A 24,838-nucleotide genomic window follows, 5' to 3' on the forward strand; every position below is an offset into this window, starting at 1 on the left:
TATTCTCTGGAAACTCAAGTTCTTTTGAGCTAACGTCTATACTTATATGTATATTGTTTCCTTCATTCAAATGCTCAGTGTTAACTTGATGAACATCAGGTGTTTGACTTAACGTTCCATTCTGTATTGCTGTTTCGGGGCTGGGTAAAATCTGCCCCCTTGAAAATTTTCTTCCCCTTCATTATTCCTATGTCTACTTCTACCATTGTAAGGCCTTTCCTTCTCATTGGCTATTCTGTCATGTGGCCATATATACGCTCTGTTATTCTTATATTGTTCTACATCTCGTATCTTCCTTTGCTTCCTATCGTAAATGTTCATGGCTTTACTTTCCGCTGCTTGAAATTGTTTCAAATAAAAGTCTCTCCACTGTTCAAAAGCTATGTCTTGTACTATGTCATCATTCAAATTATCTATTTCTTTTAATAAAATAGATAATTTTTCATCGTTGTATTTAATTAATAGTTTCATATATGTATACCCAAATTCATCAAACATTTTGTTAAATGCATATATACTGTCACCATTATACTTGATTCCCAAAGGAAATTTAAAAAACCTAAGTCCCTTGGGTACAATATGCATAGCTAGACATTTAGCTAAATAGGCATTGTCAATTTTTATGCATTTGATGTTAAACAGCTTTTTACCTAACATTTGTATTTTTTCTTTAACAGGCTCAGCAGAAGTAATCTAGCGTTTCCTTTTGTTATCCACACTACAATATCCATTCACATTAACAAAATCATACTCATGACTTAAGAAATTGTCAATAACTTCATAATTCTGCTTAGTACTGACATATTTATGTCCCATATTGGTTTGTCCTCTAGCAACAGTTGTTTTATAATTATTAAAGGGACTGGAAATAGTTTTATTGCTGACAGTACCTTTATGAAGTTTAGTTTGATTTTTCGTGATTGCTGAGTATGTTTTAACCGGCTGTCTGTGTTTAGGTCTCGCTCCCAAACGCTGGGCTTCATCTTTCAAGTGGAATAAACTAAAATCAAAGGTAAATTCAGCTTCAGGCGATGTAATGTTCTCCATTTGTTTGTTAATAAGTTCCAACAAGTCATTTACGGACTGATTCCCTTCATTCAATTCACAATTTTGCCCATTCGGTATTTCCACCTGTGTACTGGTGTCAATACCAGTACAAGCATTACTGCATTTGGCTATAGATGTACTTTCCGTAACTGCCACAGGAACCGAATTAGCAGTTAAACGGCTCACTAATTCAACCAGTCTGGTAACCTCCGCTTGAAGTGAAGTTATATCCGAACGTAAAGAAGTGTATTCTTCCTTGTTCAATGAAGCTTGCATCTAGTCTGGAGTCCCTGCCATCAAGAAACCACTGCCACGAACAAACAAACTACCGTAGAATCCACCAACAGAAGAATTACAGGCTCCTTGAGCAGAATGAAGTACGGTGCAGCTCGAACAAGAAAAACTTTAATACATAAAAAATACATAGATTTTACATGAATTTTTGCATAAATAATCCGTAGGGTTAAGTGCTTTCATCTGTTATCATACAGACTTCCTCAGAACCTACTATTACAACTTAACAATAGTTTATATATCCAATTTGGCACCAAAACTAATTGAAAGCCTTAAAGATACATTCTTTACATTTCTGTATTCCATGCTGTGACTTCTGATTCATAGATATAATTACTTCCTAAAATATATATATATCTACTTCTAAAATATATATGCTTGTAAATTAATTATATATGCTTATTAATTAATTTAACTTGGTTTAAATATATTGTTAAGTACCCACATTTGATACAATTGGTAAATACATTTTTAAAAATACATTTTATAAATTGATGAATACATTTTTTAAAAATACATAATGAAATACATATTTGATAATTTAAAATAAATAAATAAATAAATAGGATAAAATGCATTATGTTAAACTAAAATGCATTGTATGTACATGATAAATATGAAATATGAAGTATTCAAAAATGTAATGTACGTACAGAATTGATATGGCATAATTAATAATGACTAAACATAGTAAAATAGCAACCATTATGATACACCACAGTAACATCCCTATATCGAAGTATACATGATTTATTCTAAAATAAGAAAAGGTTTTAAACTGAGCTGCACCGTACACCAGACCAGTAGTTGATCAATCTCGTTCCTGTAGGCCTCCTCCTCTCCATCTTTGACCAGGCCTATAACAGTTTTCTTTTCATGAGTATGCATGTCTGGTAAGTTAAAAGAAGTGTTCAAGGCAAATTAGATCTTTTATTTCAATTCTCGGCTGGAGTGCCTTCTGTGTGGAGTCTGCATGTCCTACCCGCGGTCGAGTGGCCTCCGAAAGACATGCGTGAATGGGCGTGCCTTCGCTGAAGGTTGGGCATCGGGCTGGCAACTCGGCACCATAAAAATCGACTGCCAATCATTAGCGGACCGGAGTTCCGCTGTGGCGACCCCTAACCGTGAAGAGCCTAAAAGACAAACAACATTTTACTTAAAAATTCTTTACTATGTACACTTTGCAGTGGAACACAGAGTTTGAAATAGTTTGCTGCTGAGTTTAATGACAATCATCCATAGACAAAGGAATACGTATGTTGATATTTTTACATCTGAACATGTTTATACTGTGGCATGTACCCTGTGAAAGCCCTTCATACACTGCTAAATCACATGGGAAGGAAAAGGGGAGGTGAAATGCAAGTGAAGATTCCTATCTTGAATCTGAGGAATTTCTCATGAGACGTGTGAATGTAACTATGAAGAAGATAGAACTCTTCTGTGATCAGTGTATTTATGTAGCCCCTTTTAGACCAATGGGAGTAATGTAGGAAATGAAATAAATGGGAAATTTTTGTACATTTAGAAACTTAAGGTCAATACATCTGGCATTTGTATGAATGAAATCTGTTTCTTGAGGATAGAAAAGATTCTTGCTGAGAAATGTGTTCTCTCATGAGAAAGCAAAAGTACTTTTACCACCTTTTTCCTATGTGCTTTTTCCTTTGTGCTAATCACTAACCTTCCTCCTATAGGTCTTGAACTTTCTCATACAGTGGTAGCCTACATCTGAATGAAATCTCTCATCATCCATGAAGGTGTTTTGACCCTTCCATCAACTTTCACGGGGAAGAGTCTGTTTTTACTCAGATGGCCTAAATATCTGGCTTCACCTCCCCACAGAACTATGGCTATCTGCACTTAAGGATGGACTTTAGATGCCTCTATGCCATACCTCTCAACTGCCTAGAGCAAGAAATCTAGACAAAGCCATAAATAAGATTGGGACAAAGACCGAAAAATAGGGACAACTTTTAAATATTGCTCTTACAAGCTTAGAAAGTTGACAGAATAACAGGTTTTGCTTTAGCATGAATTTTCTGAAAGGTAGGAAGTCTGAAACTCAAATGTCTGTCATTATTTTCTAACGTCAGCCTTTAATGATTTGCCACTAATTTGTCAGAAAACCATAATTTTTATGAAAAACAGACAAAAAATGTGAAGCAAAAATCTGGACATTCTGTGAAAATCTGTACAGTTGAGAGGTATGCTCTATGCCGTTAAATTGCATGACAGCCCTGTGCTTCTTAAGCTGTATTATGCACAATGCAGAGAGAAGGGATGCTCCTATACCAGCTAAACTCCTGCCCTTGGTGCGTCGTGTACCCATTTACATCACAACAAGGGTCTGGTTTGCCTTCCCCATGACCCGTGCATGCTCCTGCACATGTGATTCTTAAATGTTAACATAAATAATTAAAGAAGGCCAAGCAGATGTCCCTTGTGTGTATTGCTACCTGCCATACACCTACTCCTCCAAGAGGTATTGGTAGTGCAGTGGACAGACCACCTGCCTTCTCCTTGGATGGGTGAACTGGTATCAGCTACTTACTGCTCTCCTCTCTTGTCAGGTCATTTAGCACCTCGATCACTATTTGATCATGGTTTGTGTGGTTCAAACTCAGGAATTTATCCCATTCAACCATGGAACAAAACTACTTCTACGACCTTTTCTTCTGTAAGTTATATACCTGCATCACATGACAAAGAAAGGCAACTTTTTAATATGTTTTGCTTCATTTTGGCTGATCATAAACTCCCTCCAGTTTTTCTTAGATTTTTGATTCCCTGTCCAGTGGAGGAGTCTTCTACTGTACAAGGTCAGAGTGCATTGGTGTGACCTATAATAAAGGCAGGTCTGAAGGTGGTTCATGTGCCATTCTACTTCTGATCTTCAGCTGTATCAAAAGGTGGAGTGCACCGTCATCCTAACAGTCTGAGGGTCTGTCTTAATCCCACTAGACTTCTGCCATCTGATTGTTCAGCATGAACTATAGCATGAACCTAACTGATCCCTGTGCATCATAATTACTTGAGACACCCACCCAAAAGATTGCCTCATACATGGGTGGTAGGTTAGCATAATGGCTAAGTTGTTTACCTTACAGCCACAAGGTGCAGGGTTTGATTCTTCCTTGTGATAATTGGCTATGCTTGAAACAGCCTGAAAGGACAGTTAGCCTAGTACTAATTTATGAACCTATGATGTAGATCTAAGGGATTTTATGTGATGTGACCTAACCACCTGTAGTGTCTAGGGTTTGCACCAACATCACTGTGGAGGTTGACACCAACTCCCAACCATGCATGTGTACTTCTATCGATGCACATCAGAGGCTAAATTCTTCAGCTTAGTGAAGAAAATGTATGCCCATGTTTACAATGCTGCATACTGGCGGCCTGCTCACACCAGGTACTAGTATTGCAGTGTTTGGATTGTCCCCTTTTCCTCAGGATAGGCAAGTGGCCATCAACCACTCTCTTGCACATTCCACTTGTTGGCTTTTCCAGCTCTCTGGCCTTTAGTCAACTTCCCAGTGTGTGGGTTACAGTCAGGGATTTATACTTTTACCCCATAGGTTTGACTACATTTTAAAAATACTCTGCATCGGAGGATTGCTGGTAAAATGTTGCATCATATTCTGAAGATTATTTTTAAAATCCATCTATTTGTTAAACCAGATGACTGTTTCGTGATTAAACAGAAACCTTAGGCCTAACAGGGTGATGTCTGATGGGCCATGACATGGATAAGATGGTAAGGAACATGGAAATATATATGAGTCTCTTTTTTGTGAAAAGAAGGGTTTCATGTGAATAACTGAAGAAGAGCAAGGTTTGGCCTGCTCTTTACTTTTGCTTTGCGGTTTCCTATAGAAAACTTTCAAGTAGATGGGAGTTTGTTTTTTTTTTCTTTTGAGAAAAGTTTTGATCGAGTCTGAAACAATCTTACTTAATTTAGTTTTCATTTTTTTTTACTTTTTCTACAGCTAAGACAAGATTTGGTGAGCCTTGCCACTCAAACCATTGTCAGGATTCAAGGCCAGAATTCAGTAAAGCTGGTGACATCCTCAAGTGACATCCTCACTGGAAAATACATGCTGTTCTAGGGTTATGACTTTAATCCAATTGGTGTGTGTGTGTGTGTGTGTGTGTGTGTGTGTGTGTGTGTGTGTGTGTGTGTGTGTGTGTGTGTGTGTGTGTGTGTGTGTGTGTGTGTGTGTGTGTGTGTGTGTGTGTGTGTGTGTGTGTGTGTGTGTGTGTGTGTGTATTAGCTTATTCCTTGGAGTTCAATGTGAGACAGGGTTATAACAACAACACACAGCATTACCTTCTACCTCTACCTAGGAATGAAATTAAATCATAGTTTCTGACCCTTTCTGCTTCAGATACTCCTTCTCGCGTGCTGAAAGGGTTCTGCTGGAAGGTATTGATTCTGATGGTGGGTGCAGAAGAGCCAGCCTACAGATCCTGAAGAAGATTCGGATTGATTTCTGGGAACGAAAATTTGGAAAGGTGTTGGTATCATATCATCTAAAGGTGAGTCTTAGAAACTGCACTCTCTGCTGCAACCTTCACGCACATACACACACACACACACACACACACACACACACACACACACACACACACACACACACACACACACACACGCACACGCACACACACACACACACACACACACACTTGCAATCATGCCAATACACTTGCAATCATGCACATACACACATGGTCAAGTACATGTTGCTTTCAGTTCTAAGAGAATTTTACAGTTAATGACTGATTTTATAATATGAAAACTGGTTGTCTTACAAAGTTATTTAAGTCTAGAAGTTAAGTCTGGATGGCAAAAGTCAAATCTTGTCTTATGTTACATTATACTTGCCTAATAGTAAAAGAGGGAACTAGGGGTCCAAATGGAGAGATGATAAAATCAACAAGCCAAGGAGAGTATCGTTGGAAATAAATTCATCCTCAAGTCGTGGTGAGTACCTTCACAAGGTGGACCCTGTTTTTACAAAATGTCACTAAGATGACACTGATATATAGACTGTATTTTATATAGCATATATCGTGGACAGAAGTAGATTAAAAAATAAAAAGACAGCTGGATGCACAAGTCCCAGGATAAAAAAGTACCCAATGCTGGTATGCACACTGGTACCAGGACTGGAAAAATGACAGTGCAGAATCCTAAAGACACACAAACATTCCTACAATGGGGTTAGGCCAGAATCAGAATGCCCCCCCCTGTTTTTAGAAGGAAGTAGTAGTCAACAAAACCCACATCAACTTTTAGGCCAAAAAAGAGGCATAGAGATGATATACTGGACTATTGAAGATAAGAAAGAAATTATGTATTACTATTATGTAAAAGACAAATTAGAGGAAAGAAAAACTGTCAAAAGCTTCAAATGCAAATTTGTGTTTGTTAATACAACAGATTCATGAAAAACATTATACAGACCAAGGAACTCTAGGTCATTAGAAAAAAGAAGTGACTGAGGAAGTGTGAAAATATAAAGAACAAAATTTTTTTGAAATGTATTAAAAAGAAAAATGGACATGCGAAAGAGAGACAGAGAGCTAATATTGTGTGATATTTATGCAAAGGAGAAAGCCAAACTAATCAATAGAGAAAAAGCAGCTCCAAAGATATTTGAAGAGAAGTACAGGCAAAGCATCCAAATATGGAAAATTTCACTATACAAAAAATAAGACCACAAAGGTGGAACGTATAACAAAAGATTAATAAAGTAGAAGTTAAACAAATAGAAGGTAAAATTATGGAATGCCTGTGAAGTGAAGGAATTAATGTAGAAATTCCAACACAGGCTATGTCACCACATGATGGAACAATGAGTCCCCAAAGTAAGGAGAAACAGGTAGAGTGGGAGACATCTGAAGAAGAAATATGGACATGAGAAAGAAAAAGAGATTTAATATGGTGCGATATTTACACAAAGAAGAAAGAAAATTTCTTTCTCTCCTTTTGGCTGCTCCTGTTAGGGGTTGCCACAGCTGATCATTGTTGTCCACAAAATGATTAGCAGTAGAGTTTTATGGTGTCGAGCTGCAGCCCGGAGACCAACCTTTCTCAGAAGGCATACACACTCGCACCTAGGGCCAATTTAGTGTCCAATCCACCTGCAGCATGCCTTGGGAATGTAGGTGGAGCACCCAGAGGAAACCCACACAAACATAGGCAGGACATGCAGACTCCGCACAGAAGTTCTGCACAGCTAAGAAGCGAACAACAGAATCTTTTGTTGAGAGGCTTCAGGGCTAACTGCTGTACTAATGTGTCACCCAAAGAAAAAAGCAAAAATAAACAGTATAAAAAGAAGAACCAACAAAGAAATTTGAAGGTAACTACAGGCAAAGACATCCAGATATGGACAATTTTACAATACAAAAAAAAAAAATAAGAAAACAAAGGGGGCAGGAGTAGAAAAGAGGATCAGTGATGAAGACATTAAAGGAATAGAAAGTGAAGTTACGGATCACCCACGAAGTGAAGGATTTTGTGTAGCAAATCCAACTCTGGTAACATTACAGCATGATGAAACAGTGAGTCCCCAAATTAAGGAGAAACCTGTGGAGTGAGAAGCATCTGGTTAGTTGCCACATGACGATTCTCTGGAGCCTTCAGAAGGAAACCAGAACAAAAGTTTAGTTGGAGATGTACAGCGCGGAAGGAACAGGGATCAGTGCTAACTCTAACATAGTCAATGTTGTAGAGGGATAGGTCAGTGAGTTCCCATACGGAAGAGCAACAAATGACACAGGGTGCAGCAGAAGAGAATATGTCAAAGGAAGATGTTCTGGAACTTTCTGTAGAATGCCCACAGGAAACAGAGAATAAAGGATGTGCCCTCAGTTTAGAAGAAAAAGATCTAAGGAAAGAGTTGCTTAATTTAATAGAGATGGATAGACATATTAAGATCAATGAAAGAAATAGTTTACAGAAAGTCAATAAGACCCAAAATATTAGAGGTCTGATAAAAGAAAATGAACACAGTAATTAAGACTATTAACAGAAATTCATGTGATATAACAGAAGTAAATAGGATATATTGCTGTACAGCAAAATTAATAACAGATAAAGGCTTAACAAAATATATGACAATAGGGGAAAGGAAGGAAGAAATCAAATGCTATCATGGAAGTATCGAATAGAGAAAACTGTAAAGCCGTTAAGACCAGAAGTGTCACTGTTAAAAGAGTATAGAAGATGGAGCAGATAAAAAAAAATACTTAGAAAAAATAGAAGTGATAAAAGCAATGTGCAGTATTAAAACAGACCAGGATCTATCATACACTATTGCAAATGATAAACTAAAGATATCAGCACAGGGAGAAAAACTGAGAAGATATACAGATGAATATAAAGGAAAAATACAAAATAAACAATTCATTGATGACTCAAAAAAGGTTTATAGAAAATTGGGAAACAAAGCAAAAGGAATAGAAACACCACCAAAAAAAAAAAAGAAATAGACACATTCTGGAGAAATATCTATGAAGAGCCTGTGGAACATAACAAAAATGCTGAATGGATAGTAGAAGTAAACAAAACAGTAAGAAGTTCAGTACATGATATGAAATGGGATGAAGTAAAGGCTATAGAAATTGAAACAAAATTAAGAAAAGCTTCCAATTGGAAAAATCCATGTCCAGATGCAATACCGAACTTCTTACTAAAAGTATTAACATCATTATACAACAGATTATCCCTGATTAAAAACTATTTATGAGTGCTCCTGAACAGAGATCAACCTGTTAAACAGCAGGAAAAGCAATACTCCTCCTTGAGAGTGAACCTGCAAGCTATTCTAAAAACTATAGGCCAATAACTTGCCTTCCGATGATGTATAAACTATGTACTGGAATTGATGCTGACAGACTTTATAGTCATTTAGACGAAAACTCAATCATGGCAATAGAACAAAAGGGTAACAAAAGAAAGTCATACGGAACAAAGTATCATTTCTTTTTAAATAATGTTATAATGGAGAATTGCAAAAAGGGGAAGAATGTAAGTATGTTATGGATAGATTACAAAAAAAGAATTTGACAGCATCCCACATTCATGGATAGAGTGTGCACAGATATATATAAGATGCACTCTACATTGATCACTTTAAATTACAGTGACCATGAAACAGTGGCAAACCACTCTGTAGTGAAGCCATGATAAAGGACAAATTATTATTTAAGGGATTAATATTCAAAGAGGGATATTCCAGGGTGACTGTTTGTCACAGCTGTTTTTTTTTTTTTGTTTTGCCCTTAAGACATTAAGCTGTCTTCTTAACAAATTAGGTCATGGTTACAATTTAGGTCCCAGAGGACAACAACAAAGTGTACAGACTTCTCATCTTCTTTTTGTGGATGATATAAAACTGTATAGCTCATCAGATGAGAAGTTGAAAGCAGAAGTGGAAATGGTCAAATTTTTCTCAGATGATATAAGAATGTCATTTGGTCTTGATAAATGTGCAAAAGCAACATTTAAACTAGGAAAGCTACAGCACCAAGAAAATATCAATCTGGGACAGGAATGTGATATAAAGGAACTTGATCAGGAGGGAATGTATAAATCTTTGAATTGATGAAGGGCTGACAATAAAACATTATCAAAAGCAAATAAAAACTCAGTAAGGAATATTTAAAAGACTAAAATTAATAATGAAAGCAACCCTGACAGATAGGAACAAAATCCAAGCTATAAACCAATTTGTTCCTGTTCTAACTTAGTTTTGGGGTGATTGACTGACCCCAAAAGGTATTGGAGCAGATGGACAGGAAAACAAGAAAAAATGCTTCATGCTTATCAAATGATATATTAAAATCAGCATATGCCAAGATTATATATTCCTCTTTCTGGAGGAGGTGCAGGTCTCCTTGAAATTGATTATATGTATAGATCTTTTGTCGTAGGAAAGCATACATATCTGCTAACCTCATCAGATCCAAACATAGTGAAAGTTTTGAAACATGAATAAAACAAATCTCAGATGACTCACCTGTTAAGTTTGGCACAAGTATATCAGTGTCAAGCAGGAATGGAAACCACACCAGAAGTAGACAAAAATCAGGCAGCAATTGAATGTGCGAAAAAACAAAAGAAAGAATATAAGGAGAAGGATGAGGTGAGAAAGCAAGAATGTGAAAAAGGCATAAATATAGTTGTAAGTACAGAAAACTCCTGGAACATCATGTTAATCAGGATCTGACCCGGGATCTATTAAGGAGAGATGAATTGAAACCAAAAGATGAAAGGGTAATATTAGCAGCCCAGGATAGTGGACTGCATACATATTGGTTTAGGAAGTCCATTGAACATGTGGAAGAAACAGACAAATGGAGGTTCTGTGAAAAAAAGAACTGGAAGCATTCACACATCTTGTTGCTGGGAGAGAGGGCTTGTATACTGAAAGCAATAATAATGTGACATGATTGTTGCATTGGGGATTGTGCAAACATTACAATATTGAAGTGGTTGAGAAGTATTGGAAACATGAGCCACAAAGCATTATAGACATTGATGACATTTATATCACATGAGATCATGCATTACCAACAGTTCAAAAAAGAGATGCAAGAAAACCAGATATAGTAGTCCATGAAAAGAAGACAAAAGTAGCATCAGTCATTGAAATTGCTATACCCGGTGTCTTATATGCAGAGATACAAAGACAGTCATAAAATACCAGGATATGCAGGCAGAAATGAGGGCAATGTGGAAGGATACCAAGACAATTCCAAAATTAGTAGGATCAATGGGTTTCATCAAATTAAGAAAATTACAGTCGTATTTAGATATGCTACCAATACATGTAATTCCGTATGAATTGCAGAAGGAGACATTGGCAGTTAATGGCACATTGCAGGTGTTGCAAAGAGCACTTTTGGCTAATATCAAAGACTGAAACAATAATAATTTTATGAACATTAATTAAACTTTGATTTAGGAATGAGGTCCATTCCCATCATGGTATTAGAAACTCAAAAACTTTGAGAAATTAAATGAGACAACAAACCAATCTGTCCCACCTTCAACCTTCACCTTTACCCTTTTCCACATGTCCCATGCCATCTTTTTTTTACTCAAAATTTGTTTTTATTTTAATCATATAACATAGTATAGAAATCTTGGGACTATATTATGATATTGCATGCTCAGAAGAGTGAACGACACATAATCGACCCCATGTAAGCGAAAGATTATAACATTGAAACCTCAGAACAGCGATTTTTTTTCCAAGGGAAAAAAAATCACTGTTCCGAAATAAAAAACAAAAACAGTAAAACATTAAATAATGGGGGGGGGGGGGCTTCAGCCCTCACACCCCCTGACGTGGGGGGCTGTGCCACCACACACACCCTACTTAAAATATACCAACTCCGAGATCGGACTACAGTGTCGAAAATGGCAAAGTGGTGAAAGCAGACAAGCAAATTATTCGCTATTTTGCCTTTTCACACTTTTCAGTTTGACAAAGACGCATTCAACAACCTGTGTCTGCGACAGTGTAATAGGGAGCCAAAATCTTTACTATTTAAATAAAAATTTCTTAACTATATACAATATTTCCATTCAGCCTAACAATCCCATGCCATCTTGAATTCATTTGTGGATTCTTTTCTGCCACCCATTCTGGTTGTCTGTTCCAGAGATCCACAATCTTCTCTGTGAAAACAAAATCATACAGAGATCCATTCAGTCAATAGTCTCTATAAAGTGCTGCATATACTCCTCCATGCCCTTCTGTCCTGCCTGTTCAGAATGACCTTTACATATTGCCCTGACATGATGTTGTACACAAATATCTGTCCTCCTTAGCCTCTGATAATATACTTTCACCTCCGTCTCCTGAATTTTTCTATCAGCTTTTCCCTGGATTCCTTCCAGCAGCCTGATCTCCTTTTCTATAAATGACCTCAAGAGCTCTATTTAGTACGTGAGGTATGGACTGACCAATGGCCATTACAGTGGAAACATTACTTCCTTATTTCTGGAATCCACCCTCCTCTGGGAAGCATCCCAGCATTCTGTTCCCTACTGCCACTGCCCTGTCACTCTGCCCCCAGTCGTCCAGTCCAGGTGTGGTCAATACCTCACAATCCTTTTCTTGCTCTGTTGCCACCTATTCCCCCCAACTGATACTTCACACGATAGATTTTGTGACCTAAGTGTACTACTTTGAATTAGTTTACCCTGAGCCTCAGATGCCACCTTTCTGCTCAGGTATTCAGCCTTTCCAAATCCCAGACTCTTCTTCCCATCTTCTCCTGCTGCACCTCCTCTTTGTTCTGTGCACCTAGGAAAAACCCCTTACAGGACCCTAATGGTTGCTTCCGGAATTTCCAACATTTCTCTTTTCCATCACAATCCTCTGAGTGCTATCATTCAGCTGTGTAGTAACCCTGTTCCACAATCTTTGTCCTATCTCAAACCCCTGAAGTTTTCTTATCAGCTGGCAGTATAGGTTAAGGTCAAAGTCCTTGCTGAAGTTAGAGTCTGTCTGCTAGTGCTCTAATGTCAACTTCCTCTGTAACTCAGTTATAAAGTTGGATTAATTTTGACTGACACCTTATTCTGGCTGGTTGCTGTCCTGGATATTGTTGCCCACTAGAAATGCTAGCCTTTTCCTTGTGATTTTTTTCCATGAATGTGCCTGCTGCTAGTATTAAGCTAACAATCCTATAGTTCTCCAGATAGTCTGATTAACAATAGTCTGCTACTGCTGTAAATGTAAAGTAATAACACTGATATCCAGCACAATTATCTAGTTAAAGAATGCATGAATGAATGAAAAAATTAATAAAATAGTACAGTAAAATCCAGTAGTTTAAATGCTAGCTGCACCCATTTTTATCATATATTGTTCATTTCTGCAGTGTTACTGCCCCTGTGTCACCCTTTATTATTATTTTCTAATCAGTTAATTCCCCAAAATGTCTAGAATATGGGGTGGGGGCAGTGGAGAGCTTACTGACACAATTTCATTTTGCAGTAAGCATTTTACTTCTTTGGTATAGTTTATGATAATGTAGCATCCAATTGGTGAGATCAGTCACTATGGTTCAGTCTCTGCAATGGCTGGCAATGAGAGTACTGTAAGTTCTTACTTTTATAACTGCCCCTGGCAAAAGCAACATTTTTTATAGCAACCTATTGTGATGTTTTTGCTAGCAACCATCTCTTGGTGTTTGACAGGAAAGCACCAGCAGACACATTCTAACTTCAGCAAGGACTTTGACCTTAACCTGCACTACAAACTGATAAGAAAACTTCAGGGGTGATGGGCAGGATAAAAACTGTGGAATAGAGTAACTGCACAGCTGAATGATAAGACTCAGAGGATTATGGTGAAATGAGAAATTCTGGGAATTAGAGAAATAACCATGAGGGCCTTTAGGGGGTCTTTCCTAGGTACAATACTCTTCAACTTTAATGAGCACGTGAATGTTGTGCTTGAAAGATGCAACTTATTTGGTGCTTTTGATCAGATTCAGAAAGCTTATTCCAAGACATGTGTGTGAATGGGTGTTCCTTCTTTGAAGGTTGGGCATCACGCTGGTATCTTGGCACTATAAAAATCCACTGCCAATCATTAGCGCACCGGAGTTCCGCTGTGGTGACCCCTAACTGGGAAAAGCCGAAAGACTAAGACTAAGTTTTATTACTTTAGCTTGAAGTGGGTAATCTATGACTGACATCATATACATAAACAGTGACATCAATCAGTATCCAAATGTGATACCTTGTATTGACTTGAATCAGTAACCTGCCTAATTACTTTGTTTTCTTAGTGTTACAAAAGTTTGATATACGTTTATCCCTTTTTGCCTACTTCATATCACACCTGATATGAAGGAATTAATACTAGATTTTAGAAGAAGCCAAACTAGTAAGTGAGCAGTAAAACAACTGTTCTGTCACTCCTTTATGCCTCTTTGTATTCACAACTGTTTATTCCTTATTAAAAACTCTAGTCACACTTATGTAAGTATATATTTATACATATTTATAGTTATTTATGACTATACATATTAATGTAGTTATGCAGTTATGTTTCTGCGTCTTCACTTTAATGTGCATACAGCTCTGCTAGTCTGTTATGAATGTACATATATATGCATTATCTGAATTAATGTACACTGAGTATTTATGCATTTATTTATAAAATATATTGTAAAAAATTTCCTTTGTAAAGGCTTCCTGTCAGTTACACATACTGCACATATAATATTGTAGAGTACAATATAGAGTGAGATACCATCAACACAAAAACTTGTGGAAGACAACATATTAGAAGTAGGTTCCATATTAATTTGGGAGCTGAGCCAAAAAAGGCATAGCGATGGTGGGTCACATACCTCTCAACTGTCCAGATTTTTGCAGAATGTCCAGATCATGTTTTTGACCCATTCTTCATAAATTGTATGTTTTTCTAACAAATCATTGAAGACTGAAGTCACTAAAAATGGCACAAGTTTGAATTCAGACTTCATATCCTTCAGAAAATGCTTGCTAATGCAAAACCTGTTCTAGCAACTTTTTAAATCTTTAAGAGCAACATTCAAAATTTGTCCTCGATTTTGGGCCTGTCACCCCATTATTTTTGGACTTTGTTCAGGTTTCTTGCTCTTAGATGTTGAGAGGTATTGGTGAAGGGGGCAGTCAGCCCAGAAGGGAAGTGTTAGAGAACACTACCAGCAGATGCTGACTGGTCTTTAGTTTATCTACCTACATTAAGAAATTAATACCTAATCCCAGCATTGCATTTGTGAGCAGAAATGAAGCACTTTAGTGCTTTATGTGTATGGTATAGATTTTAGCTACAGTTTAAAAGAAAAGAAATGCTTCTCAAGTCTAAGGAGAGGACATTTTTTTCCAACAAAAAAGATGAGGGGGTGCGTGATTAGGGTTCACCACATAGTACTGGAATAGCTAGCTACAGCTCTGGGACCAACTCTCTGTTAGACAAAAATTGAAAAAACATATCAATTTGTTTTCTAAACTGTCATGGTGGGGGTCACTGTGGTAGTAAACTGACCAATATACACTAGACTTCATTGTCCTCAACAGTTCTGTGGCATTCTCAGGCAAGCTGAGAGATATAATCCCTCCAGTATGTATTATTCATACCCTTGTTCCTCTTTCCAGTAGAACATACCTGATATACCAAATGTGCGTGGCACCCAGGGTCTATAATAAGCAAGTGTTAGAATGTTCCATAAACAACACAAACACTTAAATGTGTTTCTGTTCTCCATGAGGTATTTTATTCAGACTGCGTCTTGAAAGTGGATCACTTAACATGCACTTCCTGTATCTAGGTATTGGCATAACTAAAGCTCTATATGCTATATACTGGATATTAGCATGTTAAAGGTGTATTCTGCATATATTAAGCTTCCAAACCATTTAAATAAACTCTTCTCAACCCAGAAGAGCAGCTTTTCTCAAAAATGTACCCAGATTGCTAAGTTCCACATTCCATCAGAAAGAATGAGAGGCTTCCCTACAAGTTTAGAGACATTTGATTGGGCTCAGACTTGCTGATGAAATGTCTTTGACATCACAACAGCATTCCTTAAAGCTTTTTGCTTATTGTTATATGCAGTGTGTGACATCACAACACTTGTTCTTAGCCAAAATGCTGAGAAGCGATGCACTGATGTATGTGAAAGACCACTGTGTGTTGTTTAAGGCATGTTTATCTTGCAGACTTTTTAAGATAGTACTTTTAGTAAAAGAAATTCTAGGTTTATGTCCTATAGCATCAGTGTTTTTTTTATCAGAAAGCATGCCAATGCTTAAAGATAATGTGAACTAGCTGGACTGCCTTATCACTAAACCCAGTTACAAACTATTAGAATATGCACCTGCATTCCTCTTGCATGAAAACACTATTTCAGTAGCTTCTACTTCTCTAAATTGTCAGTATAAATAATGTCTGAATCCTGAGTCACTATCATAGCTTACACTTGGTCTTAGTCAAAACATGGGGAAGTGATTCTTTTTATAAAACCCTCTGATACACTGGATATGTTGAAAGGAATCTGCAGTTGCCCTTTAGCTCTATGTCTCTGCCTCAGGAACTGTGCAAAAGATAAACAATCAATAATCTTTGTATGTGAATTATGAGAAAGAACACAAGTAGGTTTAGAAACTGATTTTACAGATGTTTTTGTAGCAATACAACCAGTGTTTACAGCACTAAAGGTTACATTTTAAAAATTCTGTTTAATTTGGATCACATTTAAATGTAAATCTAGATTGTTTTTTCAGAATAAATCCAATCAACAAAATGTAAAAGCATTCACATCAGTATCCTGTCAAATTCAAAAACAGTCACCTATATAATGGAAGCAATTTTCTATACATTTTCTCTGTTTTCTATGATTTTATGTTCTCTTGTTTATTTCTGTGAATTTTACCTGATTGCTAGGTCAGTTTATTTTTTATACTGTTTTAGCAGATTAACTAGTTAGTATTCAGTACAGCTGTAGCATCAGTTTTATTTTTCACTAGTGCATTGTTTATAACTGTCTGCTTCTTGTGTTTAGATAAGTAATGATAGTTCCAGATTTTATAAAGGCCACATTGTTTTTGTTACTGTTTGCTATCTGAACTTTCTGTGAATGTAAAATTTATTTTCTCCGCGAGGAATGTACTGACCTCTGTACCTTCTATAATATGGTTGGATTGCTTCCCTTCTCTTCTCTCCCACTGTTTTCTAAGTCTTTGTCCCTTCCTAAAATAATATGAGCATAATACTGATTCATAACACTTTCACTAATTCACATCCCTAACTTTCTTACAGGCACTTGCTCTAGGAATTCCTGGTTGGTACTGAACCCCCTCCCATTTTTTTTTCACTGAAAGTAGAAGCAATTTATGGCTGCTCCTGGGCAAATGTGTCAAGGCATGTCTTCTCCTGTTCAACTTTATTACTGAAACACTGTTCCATGTTTTAAAATGAAGGCTGTAAAGGCCCAAAACTTACTTCTTCTCCTTCTTGGCAGAGACCAGTTTGATAACTCATCCTCATTACCCAGGGAAACAGGTTGCATTTACTCCAAGTACCTGCAGGGGGCCTCAGTCTCATTAGCTTGTTTACTCTGAAGCTCACTTTGTGCACTTGTATCTGATCTTGAAGGTGTACACCCATAGCTTTAGGAATTAAGGAGGCTTAGTGTTGGTTAGTTTTTCCTCATGCCCACCCCCTCTTTTATATTATTTATTTATTTATTGTCTGAACACTGCTGTGCATAGACTGTATGGCCTCTATATCTACTGCATTCACCTTCACTGATTGATTCCAGCTGGAGGAAGGTGTATACCTCTTTGTTCCCTTTCCACCCCCTAATTCCCCAGCCACCTCTGAGCTCTTTAATTTATACATCACTGTGTCTACCCCCTTCCCTCCTATGTCTGTCCACCCATTAAAGGGACACACAGCTTCACTAAATCTACATCTGACTTCCTCAACCACCTCATTGTGATCTACTCCCACCCTAAACTTCTATACAGCTTCATCACCAGCCACACTTAAATAAATCCAGCAAGAAACACTCACTATCTTCACCATCCACACTTAAATAAATCCAGCAAGAAACACTCATCATTCTCAACCCCTTCACCTTCCCATATACACTTTCTGATCCTCTGCCATCCTCACAGACTCCCACCTCTTACCTTCCGAACCCCTTTTCTACCGCACACTCCACAATGCGTCTCCACCTCACCATCATACTTTTCCTTCTCTTAACCCGCACTACACTATCATTAACCTCATCTCTTTTCCCATCCCTCAGTCTACTCTATCCTAGCATACTGCAAAACCCCACAATCACTCACTTGAACCCCAAGACCTACCCCACCAATTCATACCCTCCATTCACCACCTAACACATTCACTCAACTCTAGCTATACCATCCCATTACCTCATCTCCTCCAAACTTGCCAAACTCCAGCAATCCCACCTCAAACTTCCTAAACATCTCCCTAAATTCACTCCTTTCCTTCTCATACTGCTTCTCGGATCTGATACTGACCCCAATCCAAATCCCTCCCACTGCATAACACCTATAACCTTCCCGACACCATCATCCTCCCCTGTGCATTAATTAATGCCCCAGCATCTCTAATAAACTTGATCAGATAAGCACCTTCTGTACAACTCACAAACCCAGCATCACAGCTGTCACTGAAAGTGGACTCAAACAAAACAATTCTTATTTTCATCATCTATGTTCCTCTTACAAATACCTTCAAGACACCAGACCTGGCAGTAGACAAGGTGGGAAACTCTCATTCTTTATAAAAACAACCTTAAACCAACTATCCTTGCACCAGCAAACGCATCCTCAGATACTGAACCCAACTGAATCCTTCTAAAACTTCCCTCTTTGAAGATCAGTCACCTCCTAATAGCAGTTGTCTACTTTCTTCCTTCATCCTCTCTGAACAAATTTAAATCACTTATTCTTACTATCAACTCAGTTGCCCAAAACTATAAAAATATTGTTATTCTGGGTAATTTTAATCTAAACTTCCTAAGTCCCTTGAGCAATGACATTGCTGAATTCCTAGCTAATATCAACCTTATACAGCTAGTCAGAGATGCTACTCGTTCAAATCTCCAAACCAAAAACCGCATCCTCCTGGATCTGCTAATCACTAACAACCCTACCATCATCTCCAATGTATCTGTTCTTCCACCTTCATCTAGTGACCAGTGACCAGTTACCTTCCAAAATATCAATCAGTCACCAAAACTGCCCCCAAAGTAACTTCAGACCTAGAGCCACCATCAATACAGACAACCTCAAAAATACCTAGCAACTTTTGACTGGTCCCCGTTAACAACTTACAAAAACCCAACTTGGCCACAACAACTCTGACACATACCCTCCTTCAGCTTCAAGATAAATTCTTCCCTCTCACATAGCACCTTTGCAAGTACAACAAAACTCCATGGCTAACCACTAAACTGAAAGCTCTGCTCAAATTTAGTGACAATGCATGGCCTTCATGGAGACAAAACCCCTCAAAAGAAAATTGTACTGCCTTTACCTGTCTGTGCAACCTAGCTAAGAAAGACATACACAAGCCCAAAACCAAGAACTTCAAAATCAAACAACTTGCTCTTATAGGCAAACCTAAACATTTTTGTCAGGAAGTAAATCATCTCACAGGCTGCAAATCCATTGATCCCCCTTCCTCTCCTATCACCAACCAGACCTCTCATGCCAAACTCTCAGTCTCTGACTTTCTCAAAGAATTCAACCACCTCCCTAGTACAACTTCTGCCTCTCCCCCAAGTGCATCTTTTATCCCCTCTTCTATTTTAAGAATACTACACACAAATAACTTGTTCTCCTTCTAGAAAACATACCCCTGGATGCACTCCCTGGTTCAGAAAACCTACTACCTTAGTTTATATCATTCTACAAAGACTTCCTTACCACATCTTTTCTACATATTTATAACCTCTGCTTAATTCAAAATATAATGCCAGACATATGGAAATTGCTCTGGTTAAACCTCTTTCCAGGTGGCCTCAGCCAATAAATACCTCCCAATTCCGCCCTCTCTCCATCTTCTGTACATTAAGAAAATACTTGAAAAATGAATCTACAGCCAGCTGTCCACTTACATCCAACAGTGCCACTTCCTCACTCTTAAAGGGCATGGATTCTGGGCTGGTGGGAGCATAATGACAGAACTATGGTCACTTAAAGATGAGATCCTTCTCAACATGGATAAATCAAACTTTTAAGGAGCTCTCTTCATTGACCTTACCAAAGCTTTTGATCTAATTAACCACTTCCTGCTCCTTAACTCCCTCCAAGAAGCCAGGGTTAGCCCCAGCACTCTCACCTGGTTCCAACATTTCTTAAATAAGAATTTCAAAGTCAAATTATCCCTATTGCTGACAGCACCCCTTACCACAGTAGTGCCCCAGATTCCATGTTCATTCCTCTTTTGTTTTTAGTCTTTATTAACAAGCTGCCCTCTGATCTCCCAATCTCCCTGACCTTACTATTACTATTTATGCAGATAACATGGCTATTCTTTGATCCAGTCCTTCACATTCAGCTATTCAAACCCAGCTTCAGTCTGACCTTCACTTCCTTAATTCTTGGTTAAACAACCATACGCTACTCCTAACCCCTCTAAAATAAAAAGTATGATGTTTGGAATTTCACAAAATCTGAAAGAGACTCCTAAAAATCTCAACATCCCAGATCTCAATGGCTGCCTAATAGAAACAACCACATCCTTTAAATACTTAGGTTTAGGGCTAGACCAGTCACTTAACTTCCAAAGCCACATGGAAAACAACAGGAAAAAAATCAGTTATTTTGTATTCTGGTCCTGAAAAATATCTCCCTTTCTCTCTGGAGTGGATAGAGCTGCAATAGGCAAAGGAGTCCTCCTTGCTCAAGTTGAATACAGGCTCCCAGCCATAGATACAACCTCTAAAAAAAAAAAACTCATCCACTCTATAGTCCATTGAAAACAAAATCTGCGGATTCCCTTCCAATTCCTCCCATCAGGAACACCACTGCATCACCCTCTCCAAGGCCAAATGGCCACCAGTCTCCTACAGAGTTCAGCTACTCCTAGACTCTCTTGTTTTCAAACTACTTCAGCCAGGTGCCTTTCCACCTGTTGCAGCCAAACTCCATATTAAAACCATCCCCTATAACCACTGCAACCTCCCAATTAACTCATTCACTCCAGATACCCCAAACTAAACTACACTGTACCAACAATTCCATCTCCATTCTTGCGCCCAAACTCTGGCAATCCACCCCCCCCCCGCCTAAAAGAAGTCTCCTCTTTCTCCACCTTCAGAGCTCAACTCAAAAGACAGCATCATCAAAAATTTGACTGCAAGTGTTTTTCCCACTGGACACATAACCTAACTTACTACTTACTTGCATCACTTCTACTTTGATCCTCTGTTCTTAGCTACTGTTTCCCTGTCATATTTACTACTAAAATTAATTAACGTTTCATTTTCTAGTCTGCTTATATTATCTACATAGTGTATCAATTGTCTATCAGATTATCTACCTTTTGTGATTATTCTGTGTTTGTGAATTTATTCTATATTCTTTTTTTTGTGAATCTCTTCACCTAGGCTGTACCTGCAATTGGTCTATAGTGATCAGAGTCCTACCCCAGTAAACCAACTAAAATAAATAAATAACACTATGATATCAAAAAAGAATGACTCGATGCTACAAAATAAAATGGTCCTCAAGCTAGACCTCACTCAGACTTATATAACTTTGGGGTCATGCCAGCACCATTACTGTATCCTGGAACTGGAGATATAAATATACATCTGATTAAAAAACAAAACTTGAGATTAACATAAGCTATGGTAGTTGCAACAAAAATTCTGTATCATTTAATGACATTAGCTAAAATTTTCAGCTTTACATAGAACTTAAAATGCCTAAGATCACATTCATGTTCAATTGAAGAGTACAACTCAGCATGTCTATTGAAGTGTACAATAACTCAACATCTAAATTCTAAGCACAAAAATGTATAACCAGACAACCAAGTAATATGTTTAATTTTGTTAAAAAATTTGTGTCAAAAATATAATTAGGTTTATACATTGATAACAGTTGCAGAAAAAATGAATTTTCCAATCTTCTCAGAGAGAGAGAGCTACCACAGTAGACAATTGGACTACAAGGATGGTTAATTAACTGAAAATACATGCACTTTAGGACTGCAGGATTGGGTACATACAAATATTCAAATTTAGAATAAGATCCTTTACTTTTTACTTTAGAAAGAATGTCAAATAATTATATTGTAACTATAGCAGTACGGTCATTTTGCTACTTATGATAACCATTTACATCAGATAGTAAAGCACCAGTAATTTTCTTATAATGATCAACAGTTTGTAATTTGGCATCTTTATCCACTTTTTTAATATTAGTAATTTATGTTCCTTTAAATCTGACAAACTTTTAAACTCAGCAGCTCAAAACTTTTTGTATACAGTCTACTTTACATATTTGTTCAACATTGATCTGTACTAGTTTCTCACAAAAAAAAGAAAAAAAACACAAACCAAAGAAATAAACTCCAAAAAATAAAAATACCATGGTAACAAGAAAATGGAGCCAATATAGTTATTGCAGCAATTAAAAATCACAACAACTTAGTGCTTTCTTTCGCCCTTACATACATGGGCATCCATCAGAGGCAAAACCATGCTAACAGCTTCATCATATTTATACTAATTAAAACACTTATGTAACTTCCTATAATTAAATTTTAAAGTACAATCATAAAATAAAACTCTCAAAAATAACAAACCTAAAATGCACAAAATAACATATAAAAGGAAAGAATTTTATATGAAATGTTGATAGAAAATGTAAAAGTAATTTTTGTTCAATTTTCCAAAACAAAACTTAGCTAAGCTAACAATACATCAATAAATCAAACCAGTGTACAGGAGCAAAATTACCACATAGAACATAGGAACATTTTTGGTCATCCTTAAGTAAAACAATAACACTATAACCATTCTAAAAAGACTTTAATCATATATGTTTGGCCCTTTGTTTCAAAATACTTGAAATAGAAATATTGTCATTAATACCAGGCTCACATTTAGCACTGAGCCTCAGCTGTCATTCCATTTCCTTCATTTCCACTCCCAATCTTGGGTTCCCACATCTTTCTGTGATATTTACCTTATCAATAATAAAAAAAAAATTAAAATTAACACATCTGGTACTATGTCCATATAAAGCACTACTGGATTGTTTGTTTTTTTATGTCCCTGATGTGTTCTAAAATCCTGTCATTTAATCTCCTGGTGGATTTACCTAAATAATATCCTGTACATGCTGTACAAGTTGCTACATATACCACCATTTTGGTGGTATAATTACAGCATCCAGGAAATTGTAAATTTCTATTATAACCAGTAATAGCAACATATGGGCCATCATTAATAAACTTACTACAAGATCCATACCTAAACATTTTGGAATTATAAGCTTTAGTTTTCTTTTCATTTTGCATTTCCAAAATCTGTTTTATATTTCTTCCTTTACTATATGCCACTAACACCAAATTTTGCTTTCAACTCAACATCAAACACACCTTACTAAAACATATTAAGTTTGGAAATAAGGAAAGGTGTATCATGGTGTTAAATAAAAACAAAGATTACAACACAGGAGGCTCAGATGCAAAAGTTTACTAGTGTACACCAGGAGGCAAAAAACGTACAAGTACAGAATTTTGTCTGACATGATGCAGGAAGTATAGAATATTTTATAGTGTTTACATTCAGGTTATGCCCACCTTACTGACGTGGTTAGTCACAGGGCATCTACATCACTTTTACTAACAGTATTCTATTCATAAAGATTGCTGATGTTATATTTTTTTAAAAAAGCTTTCCCTTGGGAATAATATAGCCTTGCAAAGCACCTGGTCAGTTATAATGTCTTTCTGTAAATGTTACTCCTTCAAGGTTTCAGGCCTGCTTGAATACAATAGCTGGTTCAGTCTAGTAATACACCTCTTTGTTCTTCTTGCAACATTCTCCCAAGAGCTGCGTCTTATCTCGATAACATTTACAAGGCCAATTGTCCCAGAGGAAGGAGAAGAAGATTTTCAATGCTTTATACATTTAATTTCCTGACCCAGCAGATAATCGTTAGTGAAAAACATAAGCTTGCTGAGCTGGCTACTGCCAGGGTCAGAGTTCAAATACACTGCAGTTCCAAAGCTTCAAGCAGTTACATGTAAAATCATTCTTATTGCCATATTATTAATAGAATAAAATGCATTATACACTATTTGCTTTTTAACTAGCACTTTATATATGCTCAAATACATATTTTTCTAACATTTTCCTCCCTTTTAATACTTTTTATTCTATTCTGAAATATAAACAATGTTATTTCGTCCCCTAGCCTTTTTCTTTAAGGACTTTTAACTAGGTAAGTCATTTAGTTTTATACTTCGGAAAGAATTTCATCTGAAATTAATTTTTCTAACTCAATGTCTTGGTACAAAGTTTCAGTTACAGATATATCAATAAAATCTTTGATTAATCTTTTTATGCAGGGAATCCCACAACAGACACATGCTCCTAATAGGAGCAGACCCACACAAATAGCAATCAAGATGTTCATTAGGATAGAACCCCACCCACCAAACAGATTCTGGAAAAAGTTTGTCAGTGGATTTGGGCCTGGTTTAGTCATGGTCGATACCTGCTGTATTACCTCTAGGTGATCATTAATTTTATGTCGATTGTCTGGTATAAACACACAGCATTCTTCTTTGATAAGGGCGCACGTACCACCTCTCGCCGCTAGGGTGAAGTCAAGAGCCATTTGATTTTGTAGCACAACAGTTCTCATTGCATTCAGTTTATCAGTCACTAGTTTGAGAGCAGAAAAAGT

General features: G+C 37.1%; 1 protein-coding gene across 1 annotated transcript in view; it reads left to right on the forward strand.

The window, feature by feature from the left end:
* Positions 1 to 24,838, forward strand: part of LOC122813791 (protein mab-21-like 3) — a 153,298-nt gene that overhangs the window by 75,218 nt on the left and 53,242 nt on the right. Inside the window, exon 3 of the mRNA XM_044086298.1 lies at positions 5,733 to 5,883. Within this exon, the coding sequence (XP_043942233.1) occupies positions 5,733 to 5,883 (151 nt within the window). The remainder of the gene's footprint in view (positions 1 to 5,732; positions 5,884 to 24,838) is intronic.

Source organism: Protopterus annectens, chromosome 10.part0 (assembly GCF_019279795.1).
Source record: "Protopterus annectens isolate FY-2018-M chromosome 10.part0, PAN1.0, whole genome shotgun sequence".
In the NCBI taxonomy this organism is placed as follows: Eukaryota; Metazoa; Chordata; order Ceratodontiformes; family Protopteridae; genus Protopterus; species Protopterus annectens.